Source organism: Mus caroli, unplaced genomic scaffold (assembly GCF_978045245.1).
Source record: "Mus caroli unplaced genomic scaffold, Mus_caroli_1 scaffold_11, whole genome shotgun sequence".
NCBI lineage: Eukaryota > Metazoa > Chordata > Mammalia > Rodentia > Muridae > Mus > Mus caroli.
The window spans coordinates 94,794,854-94,820,321 of record NW_028227266.1 but is presented as its reverse complement, the minus strand read 5'-3'; the positions used below and the strand labels follow the sequence as shown (position 1 = coordinate 94,820,321).

General features: G+C 37.8%; 1 protein-coding gene across 4 annotated transcripts in view; it reads right to left on the bottom strand.

The window, feature by feature from the left end:
• The window catches only part of Xrn1 (5'-3' exoribonuclease 1), a 105,652-nt gene that overhangs the window by 51,519 nt on the left and 28,665 nt on the right, over positions 1-25,468 (bottom strand). For all 4 annotated transcript variants that reach the window (XM_085827909.1, XM_085827911.1, XM_085827910.1 and 1 more), the window contains exons 14-23: positions 22,799-22,955; positions 19,378-19,497; positions 15,652-15,821; positions 13,329-13,449; positions 13,138-13,236; positions 9,247-9,350; positions 6,091-6,222; positions 4,821-4,983; positions 2,109-2,222; positions 427-525 (exon numbers count right to left, since the gene is read on the bottom strand). In XM_085827909.1, coding sequence (XP_085684035.1) covers positions 427-525; positions 2,109-2,222; positions 4,821-4,983; positions 6,091-6,222; positions 9,247-9,350; positions 13,138-13,236; positions 13,329-13,449; positions 15,652-15,821; positions 19,378-19,497; positions 22,799-22,955 — 1,279 coding nt within the window. The remainder of the gene's footprint in view (positions 1-426; positions 526-2,108; positions 2,223-4,820; positions 4,984-6,090; positions 6,223-9,246; positions 9,351-13,137; positions 13,237-13,328; positions 13,450-15,651; positions 15,822-19,377; positions 19,498-22,798; positions 22,956-25,468) is intronic.

Here is a 25,468-nt window from a genome sequence, read left to right as displayed (position 1 = left end):
TACTTTTCCCTTACACTTTCAGTATGTGTACGTTTATCAGTGGGCATGCATATCACAATGCATGTGTGGAGAATAAACTTGGTATCATTCTTCAGAAGCCATCTACTTGAGTTTTTTCTCTTGTGAGGCAGGATCTCTCACTAGGCCTGGCACTCATCAATTAGGTTCAGCTGGCTGGCAAAGTTAGCTCCAGGGACTCGTCTTCTATTACTGACGTTAAGCTCAGCTCTCATCCAAGGGGACATGAACTGGGGATACTGGGGGCATGAACTAGGGACATGCTTCATTAAAAATATTTTACTAACTCAACTATCTCCTTAGCCCATTACACTTATTCTTAAAGTACGGAAATTCATTTTAAGGAAGGAGAAAAATATCCTAGTATTAAAGAAGTGTATTTTCAACCACAGCAGCTATTGTACTTACATGCTGATTCTGTATTAAAGCATCAAGATTTGGTTCACAAGGAATGCTGAAAACCACACGGATTCTCCCTTCTGTAATCACATCTCCTGACTCCTGAACCTGGGGGTGGAGGAAACCACACTGTTTTAATCTCTGTTATTACATTCATTTATGTTTCTCCTTATCTGAATTTTACTCTTCTAAAATAGAACACAACAATAAAATTAGACATGGAAATTTTCTTGAAATTTATAACAAGAATTAAGATTGATTGAGTCAGTCATTTTATATTTGCTTTAATAGATATTAATCACATCTAAAAATTCACTTCCCTGTAGATAACATCAAATTAACAAAATGCTGCAAATAATATTTGAAAACATTTACCTTGATTCACCATCTTTAATACCATAAAGGATGTGTCTTTAATATTTTTATACCACGTGCATATTTACATGCATGGAAAAACAATAACAACTATTACTATTAGTTTCGCTTAGCATCGAACTCATTTAGGTTGGTCTCAAACTTGGTAACCCACTGCTTCAGCCTCCTGAGTGCTGGGGTTATAAACATATACTACAATCCCCAGGACCAATCATGCTCTGAGGACACCTTAAAGACATCATTTCCTTTATCTGTATTTTAGCATATATATATATGTATATTTTTTTAAAGATTTATTTTATTTATATGAGTACATTGTAGCTGTCTTCAGACACAGCAGAAGGCATCAGATCTCATTAGAGATGGTTGTGAGCCACCAAGTGGTTGATGAGAATTGAATTCAGGAACTCTGGAAGAGCAGTCAGTGCTCTTAACCGGTGAGCCATCTTTTCGGCCCCTTTCTATATGTTATGTTTGTGGTCTGGAGATCAAACCCAGGGACTTGTCCATGCTAGGTAGGTGCTTCACCACTGATCAATATCCACAATAGAAGCTTTCTTGTTTTATCCTTTTATTATTACTATGCAATGGTGAATTCTTGATTTGCTTCACTAACTTCTAATTTGTTAGTGCACTTAGTTATTCTGCTACTTGAGCTATTAGGATGTGGCCACAGGAGCCCCTTTGCCTCCCTCCCATGCTCACTGACTCGGCCCTTTCATTCTTTTTGCACTTTTTACTTCCTGGCATCAGATGTAGCAAGCTCATTTTGTGCCATCCTGGTCTGAGACTTACCATCAGGTAGGTACTTTATTGAGAAGAAGTGCAGTTTTTAGAGAATGTTATGGTCTTAGAGGTCAAGATCTGGGTATCTCGTGTGTTCACTAATACCAGAGCGTCTGCTTATGCTTTTGAAAAATATGTGTATGGCACACACAAACATGTGTGCATAAGCTCGTATGCTTCAGAATTCCTAACTACCTCCATTATGCCCCCAACAGACTCTTATTTTTTTCAGTGGGAAGAGTGGGGTTATTAAAAATTCATTACCCTGTATCTAAAGCTTCCTAACAATAACTTTATAATTGCTTCAGATATAACCTAATAAACAAGTGTATTAAAAAATACCAGACTTTGAATTCTTTATCTCACCTCCTGATCACTAGCTCGTCACTACAGCTAAATGCTGTGTTTTTAAGTTACTAGAGTGAATTATTTATGTTTCCCGCTTAGCATTACATTTTATTTTGCACTTTCGATGCAAGAACTGTATTAACTTGAAAGAAGAAAAAAGTTAATAAAAAATTGAAACTAACTTCTCCAGTGCAGCCATAATAAGGAGTTCCAAGCATAAAGACCATACTTCTCGGTGGAAACAAGTCATCCAATGTTTTGATATTGGAGAAACGAGAGTCAAAAGCTCGGATGTCCTATATAAAATGAAATATAAGAGTCAATCATCACAGCTAGTATTTATAAAACGTGCATATCATCTTTTTTTTTTCTTTTGGAATTAAATCTGAAATGTCAGCAAATGTCAAATATAAAGATTTTCTATAGAATAATACCAAGGATGAAGACACAGTGACTGGTTACAGTGTGCTCTCTTCTAGACACTTCATACATTTATCTCGCTCATTTACTTCTTCCCTAACCAAGGGAGCAGACACTCATCATTAACTTCATTTGCCAAAACTGTCAAAAAAGGGATGAACCTTGTCCAAGGTCACATAGCAAAGAAGCTATCTCAGACAACCTGTGCTCTTAACTACTACACTATAGCTTATTAAGAGAGAAACAAAAATTACAGGGTTAGAAATACAGCAGTATTTATCCAAGGGATAGGGTTAGATTTCAAGTCCCTTCCACAGTGTATGTCTGAAACCACTGTCAGTACCAAAGCCTACAAATTCCTTTTTTATACATATCCGTCTATGACACTTTCCTCTATATACTGGATAACAGTGAGAGATAACAGCAATAAGAGACTCTGAATGTGGCCTCTTCTTTTCAGGGTTTGCACTGTAGTCACTTCTTCCCTTTATGTGAGGCCTCCATGATGAAATGTGCTGAATAACTAAGTTATGAGATATGGGCGTATGCTCCAAGCTTGAAGTGCAGCAGTAACAGTGAAATTACAACTTCCCTTCACAACTTCATGTATGGGAGAATCATTCTTCTTTTTTTTTTTTTTTTTTTTTTACAAGACAGGGTCTATCTGTGTAGCCCTGGCTGTCCTTGAACTCAGAAATCAGCCTGCCTCTGCCTCCCAAGTGCTGGGATCAAAGGCGTGGGCCACCACGCCCGGCTGGGAGAATCATTCTTATAACCTGTAATCAGACCACCCTCAGCATACGGGGAAAAGTTTCATCTTTTCATTTGAAGGAAGCATATTTAATTGCCAGTACCACTACCCTTGCACTTTGGAGTCATTTACTAAAATAAATGTTCCCATGTACCATGGTACCATGACAGCTGAGCTGGTGCTGAGCTACTACTCAGTAGCAGGCAGCCCATACAGCAAGGATGCACTGGAGTAAGAGGAGTTCCAGCTGAGGGAGAATGAAAGATTCCTTCCAATATTCAGAATGGTGACCATTTAAAAATGTATGCGGGGCGTATGAGGCCAGCCTGGTCTTACAGAGTGAGTTCCAGGACAGTCAGGGCTACACAGAGAAACCCTGTCTTGAAAAACCAAAAAAAAAAAAAAAAAAAAAAAAAAAAACCAGAAAACAAAAAACAAAAAACGTATGAATTGCTTAACTCCGGCATTTTCCAGGTAATAGTTTGACATTGGTTGAATGCAGGTAACTGAAGCTATGAAAGAGCAAACATTGACTTTCCACTGACACTTTATAATATTGGAGATTATGCAGAGCTCAAGCCTTTAATATTCATTAGTTTAATTCTGGCAAAAAAGATAATTGTTTTAAAGAAAGGATCTTGATATGTTGCCCATAATGGTCTCTAATACACAATCTTCTTGCTTCAATTTCCCAAGTGCTAGGACGGCAGATATTCATCACTACATCTCTGTCTAAGCTAATATTTTTGAAGGATTAAGAAAAATGTTGACATGTTAGGAATGAAGGGTGTATGTGCTAGAAAATTTATTCTAGAAAATATGTTCTTAAAAACTACCACAACATTGTCCAAGCATGGTGGCGCACAGCAATAATTCCAGTACTCAGAGGAAGTAGAGACAGGTGGAACAATGTGAGTTCACAACCACTTGTTTTATATAGTGAGTTCCAGGACAGTCAGTGCTATGTAATTGAGAGACTTTCTCTCAAAAAACAGAAAACAAAAGAAACAAAATCCCAAATTAACCAACCAACCAACCAACCAAATGAACAACAACAACAAAATATCCAACAAAATCAAAACCATGTACATACTTAAGGAACATGAAATAGTCCTTAAAAAGAATAATATTAAAAAATGTAAAAAACCCCAAACCAGAACAGAAACATTTAGTGTGTTTGTGTCAGATGGTAGTTTGTAGGACCTGGTTCTCAGCTTCTATCACAGGGTTCCAGGGGCTAAAGGCCTGTTCTGGAGAGAAAGGATTTAGGTTGTTGGCTTGGCTGCAAGCATTCTGACCTGCAGAGTCATCTGGGCAGCCCCCAAATAATATATTTTATAAATTATGTTAAGAAAGCTTTATTATATATTGCTAAATCATTATTATATTCATAAATATTAATTATTGTAACTGTCTTTTTTCTTTTGTTGCTGAGTCTTCAAACATCTAGGACTTTATGAATGCTAGGCAAGTAGTCTGTTTCTAAGCTGTATCTGTAGTACTTTAAGAAACTTTTGAGACATGTTTGTGCTAAATGGCCAAGTTGCCTAGGCTGGCCTTGAACTCACTATCTGGCTTAGATAGCCCTTGAACCTGTAATCTTTCTACTTCAGCCTCCCAAGCAGATGGATTACAGGTGTGAACACAGGCCTTTCTGGCAGGACTTTTGATACAAGGTGTTACAGTATGCATTAAGAGCGAAGCGAGACTTGGCCAACTTTACCTTAACAATAGTTTGATAAAGGAAAGGAAGAATCTGTTTTGACCACTGTTTTTCTAGACGGACTTCACCATTCTGACCGATTTGATATTTACGACCCGTGAGCAACTGAGCATACACAACAGCAGATGTTTCATTTATTATTATTCCCTTTCTTCTTAGGTATCTAAAGGAAGAATAAAAAAGAAAGATCTCTATGTAGAAGTATGCATACAGTCCAGGTGATAATCATCAATTAAAGCAATTACAACCAAACACCTGTATCACTGCAAACAAATGCGCGGCAGTTCTCAACACAGTGGTCCTCATCCTTCCCGATGCTGGGACCCTTCAATACAGTTAGCTCCGCATGCTGTGCTGACCCCAACCATACAATCATTTCGTTGCTATTCATAACTCTAATTTCCTTACTGTTATGAATCATAATGTAAATATGTCTGTGTTTCCAACAGTCTTAGGTAGCCCCTGAGAAAGGGTCACTTAACCTGCAAAGGGGTTGCGATCCCCAGGTTGAGAACTGCTCCTATGAACCTTTGATGGTACTGATTTTAGTCTATGGATCATTTCTCCACTGTACTTGTGACTAAATAAGATATTAATCTGTGAAAACACAGAACTCCACACTCAAGGAAGGCTGTACACACACAAAATAAACGTAAGGAAAAATTTAAATTGAAAAGTGAAAAAACTCACCAGACAGAGGACGATTTAAGTATGTTAATTCACAACAAAGGCTCATTTGTTTTACTTCTATGTGATATAAACTTTACATAATTACCTCTTCCTCACAGATTCTTTTCTTTTCAATTAAAATTTGCATACTTTTTAACACTCCAATCTTTCTCTGTTTTTGAATGGCTTGAGGGATTGAGCAGGCCTTGAACATACGGACCGAGCAGAGTTCCAGCCCTGGCCCTCTTTATCTGTATCTCGGAAGCATAGATTTGACACTGTGCTAAGAGGAGTGAATCAGTCTCACAATCCTCCTGCCTCAGCTTCTGGAGTGTGGTAACTAAAGTTGTGTGCCATCATGCTCAACTATATTACTTTTTAAAAACGTATTTATTTAATGTGTATGGATGTTTTGCCTCCATGTATGTCTGTGCACTGCGTGTGTGCCTGGTGCCTGTGGAGACCACAGTTAAAGACTGAGTGAGCTGCTGCATGGGTGCTGATAACTGAACCAAGGCCAACTGTGTGAAGAGAAGCCAGTCTCATAACCTCTTGAGACATTTCTCTAGCTACCAACCACGTCCTCATGACGTCAACTCACTGTTCTGAAATTCCTTGTATTTCTTTAGTCCAGTTCGATTGTTCTTTATCTGTAAGTTGGATGACTTTAGATGGTGGGGCAGTTTTCCCCAAATAAACCTTCTGTGTTCCTGGAGGTTCTTCTATGTAAAACCTTAGAAATAAAAACAATGTAAAAATTATATAAGCCTAAATTTGTGCTTTAATGTAGAGCTTATGCAGAGTTAGTGTTCTGAGTAAAAAAAATTTACATGGTACAATTGTAAAACCCAAATCTGCAAACGCAAACTTTTTTTTAAAAAAATACAATAATAAAAATTAAGAGAATAACGCTGGGTGTGGTGGCGCACGCCTTTAATCCCAGCACTCGGGAGGCAGAGGCAGGCGGATTTCTGAGTTCGAGGCTAGCCTGGTCTACAAAGTGAGTTCCAGGACAGCCAGAGGTATACAGAGAAACCCTGTCTCAAAAACAAAACAAAACAAAACAGAACAAGCAAACAAACAAAAAATCCCTAAGAGAATAACAGAGAAACCCTGTCTCAAAAAACCAAAACCAAACCAAACCAAGACAAAAAACAAAAAACTAGAGAATAAAGATGTGTGGGAATTTCCTATGTTTTGCATGTTGGTATGTCCCTGGATGCCCAGCAATTTGAGGAATTAAGGGGAAGAAGATATCTTGATTCCATGAATTTGAGACCAGCCTACATAACACAGCAAGATCCTGTCTCACCCCAAGAAAAGATGAAATATTTAGAACATAAATATTTAATGAACATAACATGAAATATTTAGAAATAAACAGAACAAGATGCAAATATTGCCTGCATAATGAAAAGATAAAGCACTAATTTAAAAAAAATCAATGATGTAAATAATGGAAAAGCATATTGCATTCATGGGTTAGCAAACTTCCCCAAACTCATTCATAGGTATAAAAGTTTTTCTTTTTCTCATTTTTAAGCTCCCCTCACCCCATCTCTTTCATCTTCTCTTCCCCCATCTTTCTTTCAAGACAGGGGACAGCTATGTAGCACAGGCTAGCCTTGAACCTCCTCGTATCCTGGGCTAGTCTTGAATTTGTAGAGATCTTCATGCCTTAGCTTAGAGTGCTGGGGTTATGAGTGTGACCTAACATGTCCTTTATATTTAATAAAATTTCTATAAAAATGTCCTCAATATTCACAGATATAGAACAATCTATATTAAAAAAGAATCAAATATGAAGAGCTAAAACCATTTTTAATGATTTAAAAAAGAAAATGGTTTAAGAAAAAGAAGTCAAATGCATCATTTTGATGCTAAGACTTGGCATACAGTTATAGTAATCAAGAAACTGCAATAGATAGTCCATAAACATGAGTAGACTAGAGAACTAAAAAAAAAAATCCACACAAATACATTCAGCTTTAAAAAATGTTGGCTGCTGTCATGCCGGGGCTCTGTGCAGAGTAGATAAATGCTCTCCCATTGATCCAGAGTCTCAGGCTGTAACTTTTGTTTTCTATTATTTTTAAACATATATTTCATTTTTTATGTGTAAAGTGTGAAAGTCTGCATGCATGCATGTGCCCTGAAGGCCTGAAGAGGCTTTGGATCCCTGCAACTGGAATTAGGGATGGCTGTGAGCTGCTGTGTGAGAGAGGGAACTAAACTTAGGTCCTCTGCAAGAGTGTACGGGCTCTTCACCGCTGAGGACTCTCTCCAGCTGATATAACCAATTTTTGATAAAAGCAATCCAACAAAGCAAAGATAATCTTTAACAAATGATGTTTATGGACAAGTATATTATACAACCTAAGTCTGTAAAATTATGCAAAAATTCATTTAAAAGAAATCACTGACAATGTAAAAGATGATAAAAATGATAAAATATTTTAAAGAAAATATTAACAATCTCAACTACATCTAAAAGAGTAAAGTTTACTGATCCCAAAAATGATCCTCAAGATTTCTCAGAGACAAACTAATCCCAGCGCACGAGCGTAAAGACTCAGAGTGCTAGTGGCTTTTTATTAATATAATTCATTACAGAGCACACCAGGGAATATATGCAGCGTTAGGAAACTGTGTCTCCTGAAAGGAGAGTGGACAAAGGACTGGTCTTCTAAAATCAAAATCCGATGTGTGAAGGTACTTTTTGGCATGTAATAACTAGAAAATATAACTTTGATCCAATTTCTCTAATCAAAACTTATTTTAGTTACACACAAGTAAAAAAAGATGACAAGATTTATATGAAATAAGTTTAAAATGAGTAAGAAAGACCTGCCTAACTATTCATTGATTAAGAGAATATGAAATTAAATAAAATGCCTAAGATAATTCTTAAAAAATAAGACAAGGGGGACTTGACAGATGTTCAGTATATAAGATGGCTGCTCTTCCAGAGGACCTAGGTTTGATTCTGAGCATTCACATGACAGCTAATAGCTATTTAAAACTCTAGTCCTATACCCTCTTTTGGTCTTCAGACAACAGTTATACACATGACACAAAGACATACCTGCAGGCAAAGCACTCATATACATACATAAAATGAATGAATCAAATCAAAACAAAACAAAACCAATCAATCAAACCAACCAACCAACCAAACCACAAGGCAACACAGCAAGGCTCTGACTCATTGCTTTGTTTTAAAAATCAATGTACTACCTATTTTAGCAGGTAGAAGCACCTTATTGCACACGCCAGACAACACCCAGAGTCTATAGAAGGAGAGAACACACTACCAAATGTTGTCCTCTGACTTCCACTGAACCCCTGCCCCGCCACTCATCCATCATCCATACACACATATATACTATACAAATCAGTGTATTATTGAAATAGAATCTGGGAAGAATATGAAAAATGAAAGGCTATATAGGTTACTAATTCTTATCAGAAAGATAAATATACTTGCTAAATAACACAATAGTTATTGCTTGGAAAAGAACTAGGTTATAAAACCTCCAGCCTACTAAAAGAAGAAAAGAAACTAACACAATATACTGTATCTAATACATCCCAAGCAATGCATAAAATAAACTGTCAACAATGTTGACATCCAAGTGGTGTGAGTATCATTCTGGACCACAGTGTAAATGCTCTTATAACAATTTTATCATTCAAAATAAATGCGTTATGAAAGAGCAAAGCATATATAACAGAGGAACCATGAATTGTATCTTACTTAGTTTCACCATCTGATACTGCCACAACTCTAGCTTCTTCAAGATGAGGCCAGTTAACAAAGACTGACTTTCCCAGCACCGCCGAAGCTATGTTCTCTATACTCTAAAAAGCAAAACCAGAAAAGTTCATTCACTTGTTAAGTCAAAGAGAAAACTTTTCAGAGGCAAATTCTGCAGTTCCATTTAGTTTAAATTGTAAAATGAATGAGATGGATTAGTGATGACAAAATTCCCTTAACTAGGAAAATTCTGAATTTACTTGTTAGATTCATATTTATCTTTCTTACTTCTCGGATAAGAAAGAAGACTGAAAAGAATAGTAGTCATGTCTCTTTAGATTCATTTTGGTTGATACTTAAGGCAGCATCTAAGAAATATAAGACAAAGAAGTTTCTCATATCACTATGTGGCATGTTAACAAAAACGAACATCAGATTTGAAGTTAGGGGACACAATTCCAAATTTTGGTTTTACTCCTGTAAGAAAAATTAATCAAATTATGTTTTCCTTTCTGAGTAGAATAGACAATGTCTTTCTTGAACTGCTGAAAATAAAGAAAAATAATATACATAATAGTGTAAAATCCTATAAAATATTCTACATTAAGTATTATCTTAAGTAAAATTTCAGCTTTAAAAAGAAACTAAAGGCTGGGCGGTGGTGGCACACACCTTTACTCCCAGCACTTGGGAGGCAGAGGGCAGGCAGATTTCTGAGTTCCAGGCCAGCCTGGTCTACAAAGTGAGTGCCAGGACAGCCAGGGTTACACAGAGAAACCCTGTCTCAAAAAACCAAAAAAAAAAAAAAGAAAAGAAAATAAGTTTAAATATAAATTTTATTTATCTTTAAAATTACATTTAAGTTTTTTTGGTTTGTTTGTTTGCTGTTTGTTTTGAAACAAGGAAGGACTCATGAAGCCTAGGATGGCCTAGAACTTGTTATGTACTATGGATTATGTTGAATTTCCTGCTTGCACTTATCAAGTGTTGGGATTATAGATGTGTCCCTTTAACATGTCCAGTTTAGTATGGTTCTGGGGATCTAGCCTAGGGCTTTGTGCATCCCAGCAAGGCTAGAACTCTACTGAGAGAGTTACATCCCAGCTAAGTTGGTACAGATGTCTTTCTGAGTACTCACACAGCCTCACTACTACACAGCAGGGCACAGTGGGGTTTGCTTTTATCCTAACCCTGGGAAAGGGGCACGAGGATCAGCACTGCAGCGCCATCCTCACTTATTCAGGGAATGTGAGGCCAGCCTGGGAGACATTAGATCCTGTCTCAAAACAGAAACAACAAAAAAATTTTTTTTGAAAATTTTTATTAGATATTTTCGTTATTTACATTTCAAATGTGAAACGAAAAAATTTTAAGCAATAAGAGATGATTATTTTTATATTCTGTTCAATAATCAGATTTTTCTTAAAGTGAACATCTAAAACTAAAGAGAAACAATGCTGTCAAAGAAAACAAGTTTCAACATTAGAACGAAGTTCCCTCAATTATTCTTTCCTTTGTCTATATTCATGTTTTATCTGAGTCCCCCTATTTTCAGTTACGTTTTGAAAAAAAAAAAAAAAGCACTTTTCTCTTCCAGATTAATACTTTCTGAAGCTCTAAGTGAAATCCACTATTATGTCATGTGTGGTCTTACTATTATATGAATCCTTTTACATTACAAAAGCATGAAGAAATCCCAGGAGCTCTACTTTCTTCTGTAGGTGGTTTTTCTGGATCATCTTCCGCTTCTTTGCTGCTTTCAGCTCTCTTTGTACTAATAAAAGTCAATTTTTAAAAATCTCTCTCTTTTTTAAGACACAGTTTTGATATGTAGCTCTGGTTGGCTGGAAACTATGTAGATAAGGCTAGCCTTAGACTCCCAGAGACCCACCTGCCTCTGCCTCTGGAGTGCTGGGATTAAAGACATGCAGCAGCCAAGAATGTCCATTTTTTTTTGGGGGGGGGGGGGGTTCGAGACAGGGTTTCTCTATGTAATCCTGGCTGTCCTGTAACTCACTTTGTAGACCAGGCTGGCCTCAAACTCAGAAATCCACCTGCCTCTGCCTCCCAAGTGCTGGGATTAAAGACATGCAGCAGCTAAGAATGTCCATTTTTATGTGTACGTATGACTGGCGTGAGGTACTCACGGTGCTCAGAGTGGGCACCAGGTCCCAGGAGCTGGTGTTAGAGCAGCCTGAGATGGGTGCTGGGAACAGTTCTCTGGGCCTCCACAAAAACAGCAAGCACTCTTAACTGCTGGGCCATCGCTCCAGCTCTGATCGCAGCTTTCTTAGTCAAGGACTTAATGCCTGCCTGCCCCCTTTACTTCTTATGCACCCACTCTTCTATCTCTTGTCTTTAAGAACTGAATTCTGCACTCACCAATGAACTGCAATGAAACTCAGACACTGTTTCACTTTCTACTTTCCTTCAAGATTTTGCAACATAAAGCTTTGGCCCCAAGTCTTTGTGATACCACTTAACTTGGGAATCACTCTTTGTAATTTCTGTGTTCTCAATGTCACTTTAAATGGCTCCTTTGCAGTCTTCATTATTGTGGATATTTCATTTTTTTCCCTTTCATTTGCTTTTCTAAAAAAAGATTTATTGGGGCTAGAGAAATGGCTCAGAGGTTCAGGATGCTCTTTCAGATGCCCTGAATTCAATTCCCAGCAATCAATCACATGGTGACTCACAACCATCTATACTGTGATCTGGTGCCCTCTTCTGGTCTGCAGGCATACATGTAGGTAGAACACTATTCATAATAAATGAATATTTTTTAAAAAGACTTAATCATGTGTATGAATGTTTTGCTTACATCTATGTATGTTCAAACCAAGTGTGCTTAGTGCCTACAGAAGCCACAGGATAGCATTAGATACCTTGGAACTGGACTTACAGACTGTTGTAGGTGCTTGGAACCAAATCTAGGTCTTCTCCAAGAGGGACAATTCAAGTCATCTCCCCAGCCCAGGTATTTTCTTTAATGTTGAGATTGTGAACATTGATAGTAACCTCGTTTTGGGAAATAAATTTCAAGGCCTCAGCCATCAGTCATCTGCTGGGAACTTACACTAACAACATCTATCTCCATCGTCTAGCTTGAGGAACTTAAGGGTGTGTCAGCAGCTTTTAAAACTGAGTTCCATCTCTGTGAAACACTGGTTAAGAAAGGTTACCAGGATAGCACTAGTTAGGATATCCTAGTAACCACCTTAAGATTTGATCACGATTAATCTCCCAAACCAACACCTTTCCTATTTTAACTTTTTAAAATTTAATTTAATTTATTTTATTTTAACTTTTCTTGTCCAGCAAGCCACTATTACTTTCTAGCTCATCAGCCTGGACAGTTCAGTTACAGGTACTATCGTCCTAGATCTATGAACTTGTAGGTTTTACTATTCTTTTCTCCTTTTGTCAATTTACTCAAGAATATTACTATCAGATTAATCTTTATGTAGATATCAATCTCAAACTAACTGTCACAGGAGGTAAAATACAAACTCCTTAGCCTGGTATTCAAGATCCTCCATAAACTACCTCAGTTTCTCTGTTAGACATAAAGGTTAAAAAAAAGATCACAGCTATTTATTTTGAAGCCAAGAATACTTCCTTCAACAAGAATGCCTTTCCCTTCCTGTCCTAACATCTCTCAGCACTGGCTCCAGCCTCTGCTCATCGACACACATCCCTAAGCACCAGCCAGCACAGTCTATCTCCTCTTCAGATTTCATTCATGTCGTTGGTTAGAAAGGCTTTTAGGGCCATTTTTAAAGCCGAATCTGAGTTATGGCACATAAAAAACTTGGTAGATATAAGCAGTTTTATGCATGTCAAATATTCTACAAATAAATAATCAAACAAACAAACAAACAAAGTACTTACAAGTTCATCTGTTTCTTCATTTACTGAAATTTCCAACATCAAGTTTTCCCCACGACTACTCTGCTGGAATACTTGAACACCACTTTTCTTCAAAAAAAACTTTAAAAGAATTCAAAAATTTTAATTTTAATTCTTTATAATCACTTTACTTTTAATAAAGTGAAAAAAGTCTGAATTAAATAGCCACTGACTTTATGTTTGATGTGTTTCAAAGTAGGGAATCCACAGAAATATAATGCCTTCTGGTCAACCCTGGTTATTTTGTTCTTGTTTATGTCTACGCGCCAAGCATCTAATGATATCATTTTATACCTAGAAAATAAATCAAAGTATTTAACTTAAAATTCAAACATTATAAGCAACTATAGCTTTTAACGTTTTCTTGATTATTTCATAAGAATCACCGTTCCTTTAAAAGAGAGATGTGTGGTGGCACATATCTGTAATTCCAGTACATGAGAAGCAGAGGCAGGAGATGACAAGTTCAAGGCCAGTGTGAATTACAGAATGAGTTCTAAGCCAGCCTAAGAAGGAGAGTGAGGCCCTATCTAAAAACCACCACTACTACCACCAGTAACACACACACACACACACACACACAAACACACACACACACACACGAATTATTCCTTTAAAGAAAATACAGGCATAATGGTTTATACCTATAGTCCCAAACTAGGGAGGCTGAGGTAGGTGGATTGTTCTGAGTTCAATGCTAATCTGAACTATGGAATAAAATCCTGTCTCATAGGAAAACCCAGACAGTCAAACAACCAACAACCCATCCAATAAGAACAAATCAGGAGCAATGAAGTGGGTAAAGGCACTTTCTAGGATCCACACGGTAAAAAGAGAGAACTGACTCCCAAAAGTTGTCCTTTGGTCTCCATATACTTGTAGCATACTTGTTCATAAGCACACATGTATATGAACACACACACATACACACACACACACACACAAATATAAAAAAAAACAATGAAATATTTTATGACAAAAAAACCTAAAGTAAAGCAAACATAAACAAAGAATAAGAGCAATCCAGCTTCTCTGCTGTTACTAGTCCAGATACTAGTAGGCCTGTAGATCACTAAGTTAAGGTTTTTTTATCCCACTAATTTAGGACAAGCTATATATAATTTATTATTAACAACTGAGGGGCAAGGAGCTGGCTCAGGCAGTACAATGCTTGTCTCCCACACTTGAGGACCTAAGTTCAGTGCCCAGCATACACCTAACAGGCAGGTGCAGCAGCATGTCTCTGCAAGCCCAGCGCTGGGAGCTGGGGACAGGAGGATCCCTGAGCATGCTGGCTAGCCAGACTAACAAAATTGATGACTTCCAGGTTCAGTGAGACAATCTATCTAAAAATAAATGAATAAATGATTAAGTACAAGTACAGAATGACTGAGAGAGATATCAGCCTATGCTCATATTCATACACATAGGAAACATAAAGCATAATATAAATCTCTTTCATGTTCTAAAAGATTAATATTTCAATAATCTATTTATGTGTCTTTTTACTTTTACAAAAAATAAATACTACAACCGAAAATGTTCACTTAGCTGTTATATACAAACATTTTCAGGGAAGGTAAGAAAAGAGGAAAAATGGGAGTGGAATTTTAATGGGGAGAGAATGAAAAACAGATTGAAGGAGCAAAAAATAGAGGTTCTTGATTTTTCTTGTATGTGGCTTGAGTAGTGGATGGTAGTAAGAGGGTGAGTTAGGGTGTGATGCTAGGGACAGAGCTGAGTTAGGGTGTGATGCGGGGGGACAGAGCTGAGTTAGGGTGTGATGCGGGGGGACAGAGCTGAGTTAGGGTGTGATGCGGGGGGACAGAGCTGAGTTAGGGTGTGATGCGGGGGGACAGAGCTGAGTTAGGGTGTGATGCGGGGGGACAGAGCTGAGTTAGGGTGTGATGCGGGGGGACAGAGCTGAGTTAGGGTGTGATGCGGGGGGGACAGAGCTGAGTTAGGGTGTGATGCGGGGGGACAGAGCTGAGTTAGGGTGTGATGCGGGGGGACAGAGCTGAGTTAGAATGTGATGCCAAAGACAGAGCTGAGTTAGGGTGTGATGCCGGGGACAGAGACATGACAATGAAAACAAAACTACACACACTTAAAACAGAAACTGTCTATAAAGTACAGAACTACACTAGGAAGAAAGTGTTTATGACTGTAGTAGGAGAGAGAGAGCCAAGACCTGCTTAAGGTGGAGAATGACATAAGCGATGGAGAGAGGTGCTTGGCGAACAGGAGCTGCTCACAAACTGTTACTTTCATTCTGAGACTGGGACATATTATGTTGCTGGTTTTGAACTCCTGGGCGCAAACAAGAGCCTTCTACCTCAGACTCCTAAGTAGCTGGGACTATAAACTTGAACTATTACACCTAGGTTATTGTATATCAACTAACTGTCACAAAATATTAATTCTTCCCATAGATATGCAAGCCTGTGTTTGTGTGTGAGTTCTTTTATTGTTGGTAAAACGACCAAATACCATTACCTTGTACAACATCGTTCTATGGCAGGGAACTTTTCTGGCCATGGAGAGGAGTAGGTGAACTCTGTGTCTCTATCGTACCAGCACATTAGGCACTCACTGTGTTGGTTTCTTTTCCTCTCTTCTTTTTTGAGGGAGTGGTTACATGTCTCCATGGCTTCCAATAATCGTGTCTGATATAAATAACAGTAAAAATTTTTTTAAATCCCATAATCTCAACATACAGAAAAGTATTTTCTCCTTTGTATATATACTATCTTGCTCTGAAAAAAATAACATCTTGGGCTGATGGGGTGGTTCAGCAGGTAAGGGCACTTGCTGCCAGTCTGATGACCTGAGTTCAATCTCTGGGACACATATGATGGAGGGAGATGTCAACTCTTACAGGTTGTTCTGACCTCTACCTGTGCATCATGTCATGACTGAGTACATGCATACACATGTGCGCACACACACATGTATACATACACAGCAAATAATATCGAAACAGAGTGCAGTGTCATTCTTAGGTACACACCAAGTTACACACTAGCCTGTCTTGAAACACCAGAGACAAACATAAACAACAAAAAAGGTCCAGAGGGAAGAGACTGCCAAGTAAGAAGGCAGATCAGAAGCTACCAGAGTGGAAAGAAAACTTAGGATAAGAGAAAGTAGACTCATATTCAAAGACGTAAGAGAGATCTTAAAAGACAGGTTATGAATTACTATGCCTTGCTAGGCATGTGGTGCTATCTAGAGATAAAAGCTACCAAAACTAAGAATTCATAAAATAAAAGGAACTGATATAAAAACTAAAAGCATAGGCCCGTTTATAAACATTTAAGCTTTATTTGTTTAATGATTTACTGACTTGTGCACATACACAGGCATGTTTGCCTGTGTGAGAGGTTAACACCAATGTGTCTTCCTCTAGCACTCTCCACTTGATGATTGGTTTCATTTTTGGTTTACTTATGTGTACAGGTGTTCTGCTTGCATAAAAGTTCATGTGCTATGTATGTTCCCGTTGCCTGTGAAGGCCAGGAGGGAACTGGATCCCTGAAACTGGAGTTACATATGGCAGTGAGTGGCCATGTGGGTGCTGGAATTGAACCCAGGCGGAAAAGCAAGCCTTAATTGCTAAGCCATCTCTCCAGTTCCATTTCTATTTTTAAAAATTAAACTATTATGTGTGTATGTACACATGTACATAGATGCATACATGCCATGGCACATGTGTGGGGAGTCAGATGAAAGAAAAGAAAGAAAGAATGCATGATTCAACATAGAAAACCAGCAAACCTTTAACACTAATAGAGAAAAAAAAGAGAACCAAACCTGATCCAATTGACATGGATTATATTAAACAAATAAACCACCATGACTACCACCAAAAATACGAAGAAAACTATAGAAATTAACAAACCTTTTTTCGGTAATAACCTTAAATGTAAAGGAAGAAGAAAGAGAAGGAGAAGGAGAAGGAGGAGGAGGAGGAGAAGAGGATGAGGAGGAGGAGGAGAAGAAGAGGAGGAGAAGAAGAAGAGGAAGAGGAAGAGGAAGAGGAGGAGGAGGAGAAGGGAACAACAACAACAAGAGATGCAGACTATAGCTGAGTGGACTGAAAAACAGGACCAAACTGTTTGTTCTGTCCAAGTAACACTTCACTGGCAAAGGCACCCACAAATTGTTATCGGAATGACCCTAAGTTGGCCTGTTAAGCGAATAGAAAAAAAAAAACCTAATGTACATAATCTCATATTTGAAAGTATAGATTGCACACAAAAACTAGTCAGAAAAGATAAGACCATTCTATATAAAGGGGAAATTAATCAAGATGATATAATGATTGAGATACATTCACTAAATGTTTCAGCTCTCAATTTCACAAAATAAACACCAATAAGCATAAACAGTCTCATGGGTCTTGATAGCGTAATAGTGATGACTATGACGGCTAGTTTTGGTTGTCAACTAGACTGCATCTGGAATGAACTATCATCTAGATTGAACTACAGTCTAGACATGTAGGGCACACCTGGGAGAGATTATTTTTGCTTAGGTGAATCCCTTCTAGACCTGTCCTTTGAGATCAGAAGACACACATGTTTGGTCTGGATCTAGAGGAGGGAAGAAACATTTTAATATGGGCCACATCTTCTGCTGGACATGGAAGAAGGAAGCTTGCCCTCACCTGGCTAGCATTATCTATTCCTTCACTGACATTGGAGCCTAGTTCTTTGGAATTTTAACATAAACTGAAGACCAGTCAGACATCCATCATGTGGACTGAGAAACTACAGCCAGCCATTGTTGGATTAGCTGGACTGTAGTCTGTAAGTCATTCCGATAAATCTCACATCTATACTCATTCCATAAGTTCTACTTCTAAGAACCCTAACTAGTACAGATGGCTTTAGTATTATATTCTTATCTACACAAAAATTAACAGGGAAACTCCAGAGTTAAACCATACCAAGACCAAATGAATGTGTGAGGTATCTACCTACAAGAGACATCAAATATATATTCTTCGCAGCCCATGGAACCATCTCTAAGACCACATTCTAGGCCACAAATCAAGTCTTCATAAATATAAAAGCATGAAGGTATGCCCCAGCAGACCAGCATTTGGGAGGCAGAGGCTAGAAGGACAGTTTAAGGTTATTCTCAGTTACACAACAAATCAAGTCTGGACTATGAGACGATTTCAAGAAGTCGAAAAAAGAGTAGACCAAAATAATTCCTTGTATCTTATCAGATCATAGTGGAATGACCCTAGATCTCAATAGCAAAGAGAAACTATGAAAACGACACAAATACATGGAAACTGAATAACGCACACTTGCCTGAAGTGGGCAATTGAAGAAATCATGGAGGAACTTTAAAAGTGTCTACAATCAATTTAAAAATACAGGTCCAACATAGCACGCATTCTGGTGTACAGCTAAGGGAGTTGATGACTATTGATGACTAAGATGAAAATTGATGACTATTAAAGAAAAACATCAGTTATCTCAAATAAATAACACCTCAAGGCTTTAGAAATGAAAGAATAAGATATATCCCCAAATAGTAGGTGGGAAAGAATTTATGAAAGGACCCATGAACATAGGATATGATCCAAAGAATTCAAAACCAAGATTGAGCAAAATTAAGGTATTTTTAATAGTAAAGAAAACAATTTGCAAAGTTAAGAGACAGACTATAAAATGGAAGAAAATCTTTGCTAACTATACATCTGATAGGGGATTAATATATAGAATGACTATATCTATAGTGACTCTCAAAAATTACATAGAAAAAAAATCATTTAATAAGTAGGGAAATGAACTGGACAGACAGTTCTCTAAAGAATCATTCCAAATAGCGAATATATGAAAACATGCTCAACAGTCTTAGCCATCAGGGAAAGAGAAATGAAAAGAACTCAGAGTCAATCCACGTAGAACGACCATCATCAAAACAACAAATGATGGGGGCTGGGGAGACAGCTTAGTTGGTAATAGGTATAAACACCATCAAAATCTAAGTTTGATTCCTAACTTGCCCATGTAAAAGGCTGGGCATGGTGGCACACACTTGCACTCTAAGTGCTGGGTAGAAAGAGACAGGAAGGTCCTAGGAGGCAAGTCCCAAAAACAAGGTGTCTGATGGTATCTGAGGAATTACACCTAAGATGTTCTTTGCCTGCCCCAAATAAACAGCCTATATGTTTATATATATGTAATTATTTCATATACTGACCTCATCAATAAATGGTATTAATACCACAGCTTCCCATTCCTGTTGTTTCCCATTTAGATCAGTTTTAAAATCAGGTGGATAATATTCTATAATTGGAGAGTCTTCACTTGTCATCAAATGCTGTGAAAATATGAACAGGAAAGCTGAGATATGAGAGACAATATAACTTTTCATTAATGTAGTTAGAACATTTCCTTACTTTACTAGGTTGCAACAATGTATTTAGTACATTATAATTTTCAATAAAATTTTTTCCTTTTTTCTGGGACAGCATGTCACTAGTCTTGGTCTTGGCCTCCACTGTTGGGGTTACCACCAGCCTATGACAGCTTGCTCAGCAGACTCCTTTCTCCTGCTCCTTTAGTTTAGTTATGGAGAAAAGCCACCTTCCCTGTGAGTTACTTCTAACGCTCTTTCTCAATCTCTGTTGTGAGACATAATATAAGCAGTCCAGGGTAGCCTTGACCTCAAGACGCTCACTCCTCAGCCTTAAGAATGCTGGAATTATAGCTGCACACCCCTCACCCCTGCTATTATTAGCTTTAATTCTGTCATTTTTATTTAGAAACTATTTTTTAAAAAGATTTATTTATTTAATGTACATGAGTACACTGTAGCTGTCTTCAGACACACTAGAAGAGGGCATCAGATCCCATTACAGATGGTTGTGAGCCACCATGTGGTTGCTGGGAACTGAACTCAGGATCTCTAGAAGAATAGTCAGTGCACTTACCCACTGAGCCATCTCTCCAGCCCCTAGAAACTTTTATTACAATTATGTATTTGTATGTATACGCCATGTGTCATGGTGCACATTTCATGGTGTGTGCTATGGAGGTCAGAGGAAAACTTGTGGGAGTCAGGTCTCTCCTTGACTGTGTGGACACTGGGGACTCAGTTCACCAGTGTGGCAGCATGCATCTTTACCTGCTGAGATTCTTGCCAGCCCCACTTTTACTTTTTTACTGTTTTTTCATTTTATAAGATGTACCACCTTGTTTTCTTACTTGTAAGTTCAGTTCATTTCGTTTCACACACTTTCAACAGTTCTCCATCTCAACCCCAAACTAATTTACCTCCATTCTTTAATCATTTGATTCTAGTAATATGATTACTACCATCAAAATAATTTTTAAAGGACTGGTGAGATGGCTCAGTGGGGTAAGAGCATCAACTGCCCTTCCAAAGGTACAGAGTTCAAATCCCAGCAACCACATGGTGGTTCACAACCACCCATAATGAGATCTGACTTCCTCTTCTGGTGCAACTGAAGACAGATACAGTGAACTTATAATAATAAATAAATCTTTGGGCTGGAGTGAGTAGGGTTGACCAGAGCAAGTAGAGGTCCTAAATTCAATTTCCAACAACCACATGAAGGCTCACAACCATCTGTATAGCTACAGTGTACTCATGTACATAAAATAAATAAATCTTTAAAAAAATAATTTTTAAAAAGTCAAATCCAAGACCCACAATGCCATTAATAAAAGTCTGATAACATAGATTTTTTTATTATATTTTATAAAAAGGTAGACAAAGAAATCATATCAGTATCTTATGCAAAAAAGCATTAGAAAATGAAAAGGGAAAGTTAAAAATATTAAAAATAAAGTAGCATATTCCTAAGGTGATAATCTAAAATTTAATTGCTATTGCATGAACACTAAACAAATGTGCTTATTACATACTTATTGCCTAACAGTGGTAGACTATCAAAGCTTAATGTAGCTGAAGAAAAAAACAGAAGACATCAAAGATATTTAAGAAGGGATATGACAATGTTAAAGGAGCAATAAGTGTACGTGTTTGCACCTACCCCAAGTTGTGAGACCACAATCCTAGAAAACTGAATAACAATTACTTTTACAATCTGACAAGTAAGCTTAATGTGACTTCAGAGACCCTGTCTTCCTCTTGTTATATGAAATATGTGAATAAGAGGAAAGTCCTTCAATTTGTTAAATGAAATGATGCTTAAAAATGTACCTATATTGGGGCTGGTGAGATGGCTCAGCGGCTAAGAGCACCGACTGCTCTTCTAAAGTTTCTGAGTTCAAACCCCAGCAACCACATGATGGCTCACAACCACCCATAATGAGATCTGATGCCCTCTTCTGGTGCGTCTTAAGTCAGCTACAGTGTACTTATGTATAATAATAAATAAAACTTTAAAAAATGTACCTATCTCCTGAGGTACTACTGGTGATAATGATTCCTTAGAATTGTCCTCACTCTAATAGATGATTCAAGAGAACAGGGAGAAAAAAAAAAGAATAAAAAAAGGAGAGAGGGGGAGAGAGAAAGAGAGAGAGAGAGAGAGAGAGAGAGAGAGAGAGAGAGAGAGAGAACAGGAATTCATCTTTAAATATGTAGATGAGGAGATGGCATTTTACCTGTTTTAGGTTAATTTCTTCATGTAGAAATAAAGATGTACTTAAAGTGTTGAAAATGATTAAACTAGGTACTAAAAAGTCTATAGAGCTTGCATTAAAAAAAAAAAAATCAATAAAATGTAGGGACAATCTCCTGTGTTCTGTGTAGAAGCATCAGTAAAAAGCTAATGGCCAATAAGCCCAGGCAGGATTAGAAGATGGGACTTCTGGTCGGGAAAGAGTCAGGAGACATTACTGCCCCAACCAGGAAGAGGAGGAGACAGACAAAAGTAGCTGAGAAGAAGAAACCAGCCCCGAAGCTGAGCTTAGGTTAGATAAATGGGATATTAAGTTGAGAGTTAATGGGGAACCAGCTAGCTTACAGCCTAGGCATTTATTCAAATGCAGCCTCTGAGTTGTGATTCAGGAACTAGAGCGTAGATGGAAAAGCACACAATTATAATTAAAAGTGAACGGATTAGCTGTCAAAGATTTGCTAAAATAGTGCATTTAACTGAAAATAAAAATGGTGGTACATGCCTTTAATCCTAGCACTTGCAGAAGGATATCTGAATTCAAGGCTAACTTGGTCTACAGAATAAGTTCTAGGACAGCCAGGCTACACAGATAAATCGTTTTAAAAAAATAAGCCAAAACCCAAAACCAAACAAAAAACCTGAAAATAAATATTGTCTAAGATAAATAAAAATCTGTTTATTAAATTAATTTGGGTAGCAATGTTTCCAGGATTTTCCAGCAATGTTTATAGAAGAATTAAATACAACAAAGTATATGAGGAGTTGGAGAGGTGGCTCAGTGGTTAAAAACCCTAACTGTCTTCCCAGAACCTATGGGGCAGTTCACAACCATAAATAAGTTCAGTTCCAAGGAATCTGGTGCTCTCATCTGGCTTCTGTGGGACCAGGGAAACACATGGTACATAGATATTTACATACACATTGGCAAAACACTCACCACATAATATAAAAATAATTAAACCTTTCTAAAAAGAACATTAAGAAGAATCATTCAATTGTAAAACCTACCTGGTAGCATGTAGGAAGCAAATTTTTACTAGCCGATGGAAGTACAGCAAGCAGCTGCTCGAATGGCTTGAAGGGTTTCCCTAGTTCAAAATGGATTTTGAGTGTACTGATATTGCGGATATCAGATAGGAAGGGTGCATAATGATAGGGATAGTACCTGTGGGGAACAATGAGTTTTCAACTGAAAACTTTATAGAAAAAGGCCAGAAATAAACATTTTCCTACATTTATTTAGTAAAACATATTAATAATTAAAAACATTATCATCCATAACTCTATCACTTGAAAATAAGGAGTTAGCAGTTTTGTAAAGTTTAGCTGACCTGATAGCAATAACTATATATATGAAAAAATATACATGCATATATGTATGTACATGTATATATTCATATATATATTTATACATGCACACATGTGAGGAGGGGGCTTATATACAGGGTTTCACCTATGTAGCCAGGATTGGCCTCAAAATCACAACTTCACTAACTGTCTCCCCAGTGCGACTGTGCACTGGAATGTTCCTTTTTAACTCCCAAATGTGGAACATGAAACTTTCAATCAAAATGCTGGACAGTAATGGGGTAGTTAGGAAGTTTCAGTCAAGTCACTTGAACAGAGACCTCTAAGCAAAGGGCTGGTACTCAGTATCCACTTGAGGACTGAGACTAGAGCTCTAATCAGGCCCTAAAACAGAACAACAGTAATACAGCCATTATCAGCTGACTAAGAGTGTTTATCTTTGAATCAGCATACACATCACTGTATTTGTGATAAATATGAAATCAATCATCCATACACATTCTGTTTATTATTATCTTCCCATCTTTAACTACAGCATGCTTTTTTAGTAAGGCTTTGAACATAATATTAAAAACACTTCTATATTCTTTAGGTGTTTGAATCACTGGACACAAGGAGATGAGACTTGGGATATCACAAAGGAAAAGAGGGAGAGAATAAAAAAATTTTAAATGACATTTTATTAGTTTTGTATATGGGGATGTGTGTGCATGTGGAGGCCAGAGGACAACTTGTGGGCGTCAGCTCTCTCTATTATGTGGGTCCCAGTGATTGAACTCAGGCTGCTAAACTTGATGGTAAGAACCTTTACCTGCTTAGCCAACTGGTCTGCTTAAGGCTTTCACATTCCGTGATTAGGGCACATGGCTCAGACAGGAAAGCTTAGAAGGCACAAGGGCACACGGAATAGTGTACAATACACTCATGTCCTAAACAGATAGGCTTGACCTGACCTTTGTACAATCTTGGGATGATTACTTAAGTTTTTTGACTTTAATTTCATTTGTAGCAAGAAAATAGTGTTTACCTTGAGTATATGAAAATATGGCTGTATCTGATTTTACTGATTGGCAATTAAACAGGAACAATTGGCATGTAGCCTTTAAAAAAATCACAAATAAAAATCTTTTGATTTATATTAGTCTTGAGAAAGCCTCTGAGAATGTGTTACACTTCGTGAGAATTTCTTTTCAGAGCTGGCTAGTAAGTGAATTAATACTTAACGCCCTATCATTTTGCATTGAGCCCCTTGATGGTGCTGTGAAGACAAATTAAACAGCCGTCACCACAGCAACCTCTACTCTGTGCTGCATTACAGTCTGGGTTGATTTTTGCTTCCTCCCTTTTTTCTTTTCTTTTACTTCCTTTCCACCTTCTTCTTCCTTTTTTTTTTTTTTTTTTTGAGGCAAAATCTTGCTGTGCAGTATAGAAGACCTGAACTTGTAGTGATCCTCACACCTCAGCCTCTCAAGTGTAGGGGCTACAGACACAAGCTCCCATGTCTGGATTTTTTTTTTTTTTGTATTTTAGTGACTGGGCAGAGAAATGTTCTCATTATTGTCTTGACATGAAGTGTCATTCCGACAATCCGCATGTACAGAAGCCCGGGTCCCACCTGGTGTGCTACCTGTGAGGTTCTAGAAACTAGGAGGTGGGATTAGTTAGATTTGGGTCGCTGGGACAATGTCCTGAGGGGCTGTTTCTTGTCCCAGACCTTCCTCTATCTTTCTCGATACTTCCTGGTCACACTGAGGTACCAACTTGGCTCCTCCATGCTCACACTGTTACTTGGCTAAGTTTCCTCATAGCCAAAAGAGAATGGAGCTGGTTGAGTATAAACTAAAGCCTGAAACCACGGTCAAATGATCTTTCTTCTTCTAAGTTGTCTTGTCAGGAAACTTGTGACAAAATCTGACCACTAGCTGGGCGTGGTGGCGCACGCCTTTATTCCCAGCACTCGGGAGGCAGAGGCAGGCGGATTTCTGAGTTCGAGGCCAGCCTGGTCTACAAAGTGAGTGCCAGGACAGCCAGGGCTACACAGAGAAACCCTGTCTCGAAAAAAAAAAAAAAAATCTGACCACTGCAGGAAACACTAGGGAAATGGAGAATTATTACTATTGCTTACTAACACAAGCAAAGCCTTCCTTTCACCGTTTCAGCCACACATTTAAGTAGTTCATTCTTTAGAAATTATTCCTCCTAAAGAGAACTGTTCATGAGTACACAAAAATGTAGACAATCTTGCAGACACCCTCATGTAACTATCACCCAGACTAAAAAACTACTGTTAAGACACTATTATTCATAATGGATTCTTTAGCCTCATCCTAGTGCTTTATTGTAAGCTATAACCCCAGCCCATTTTGATAC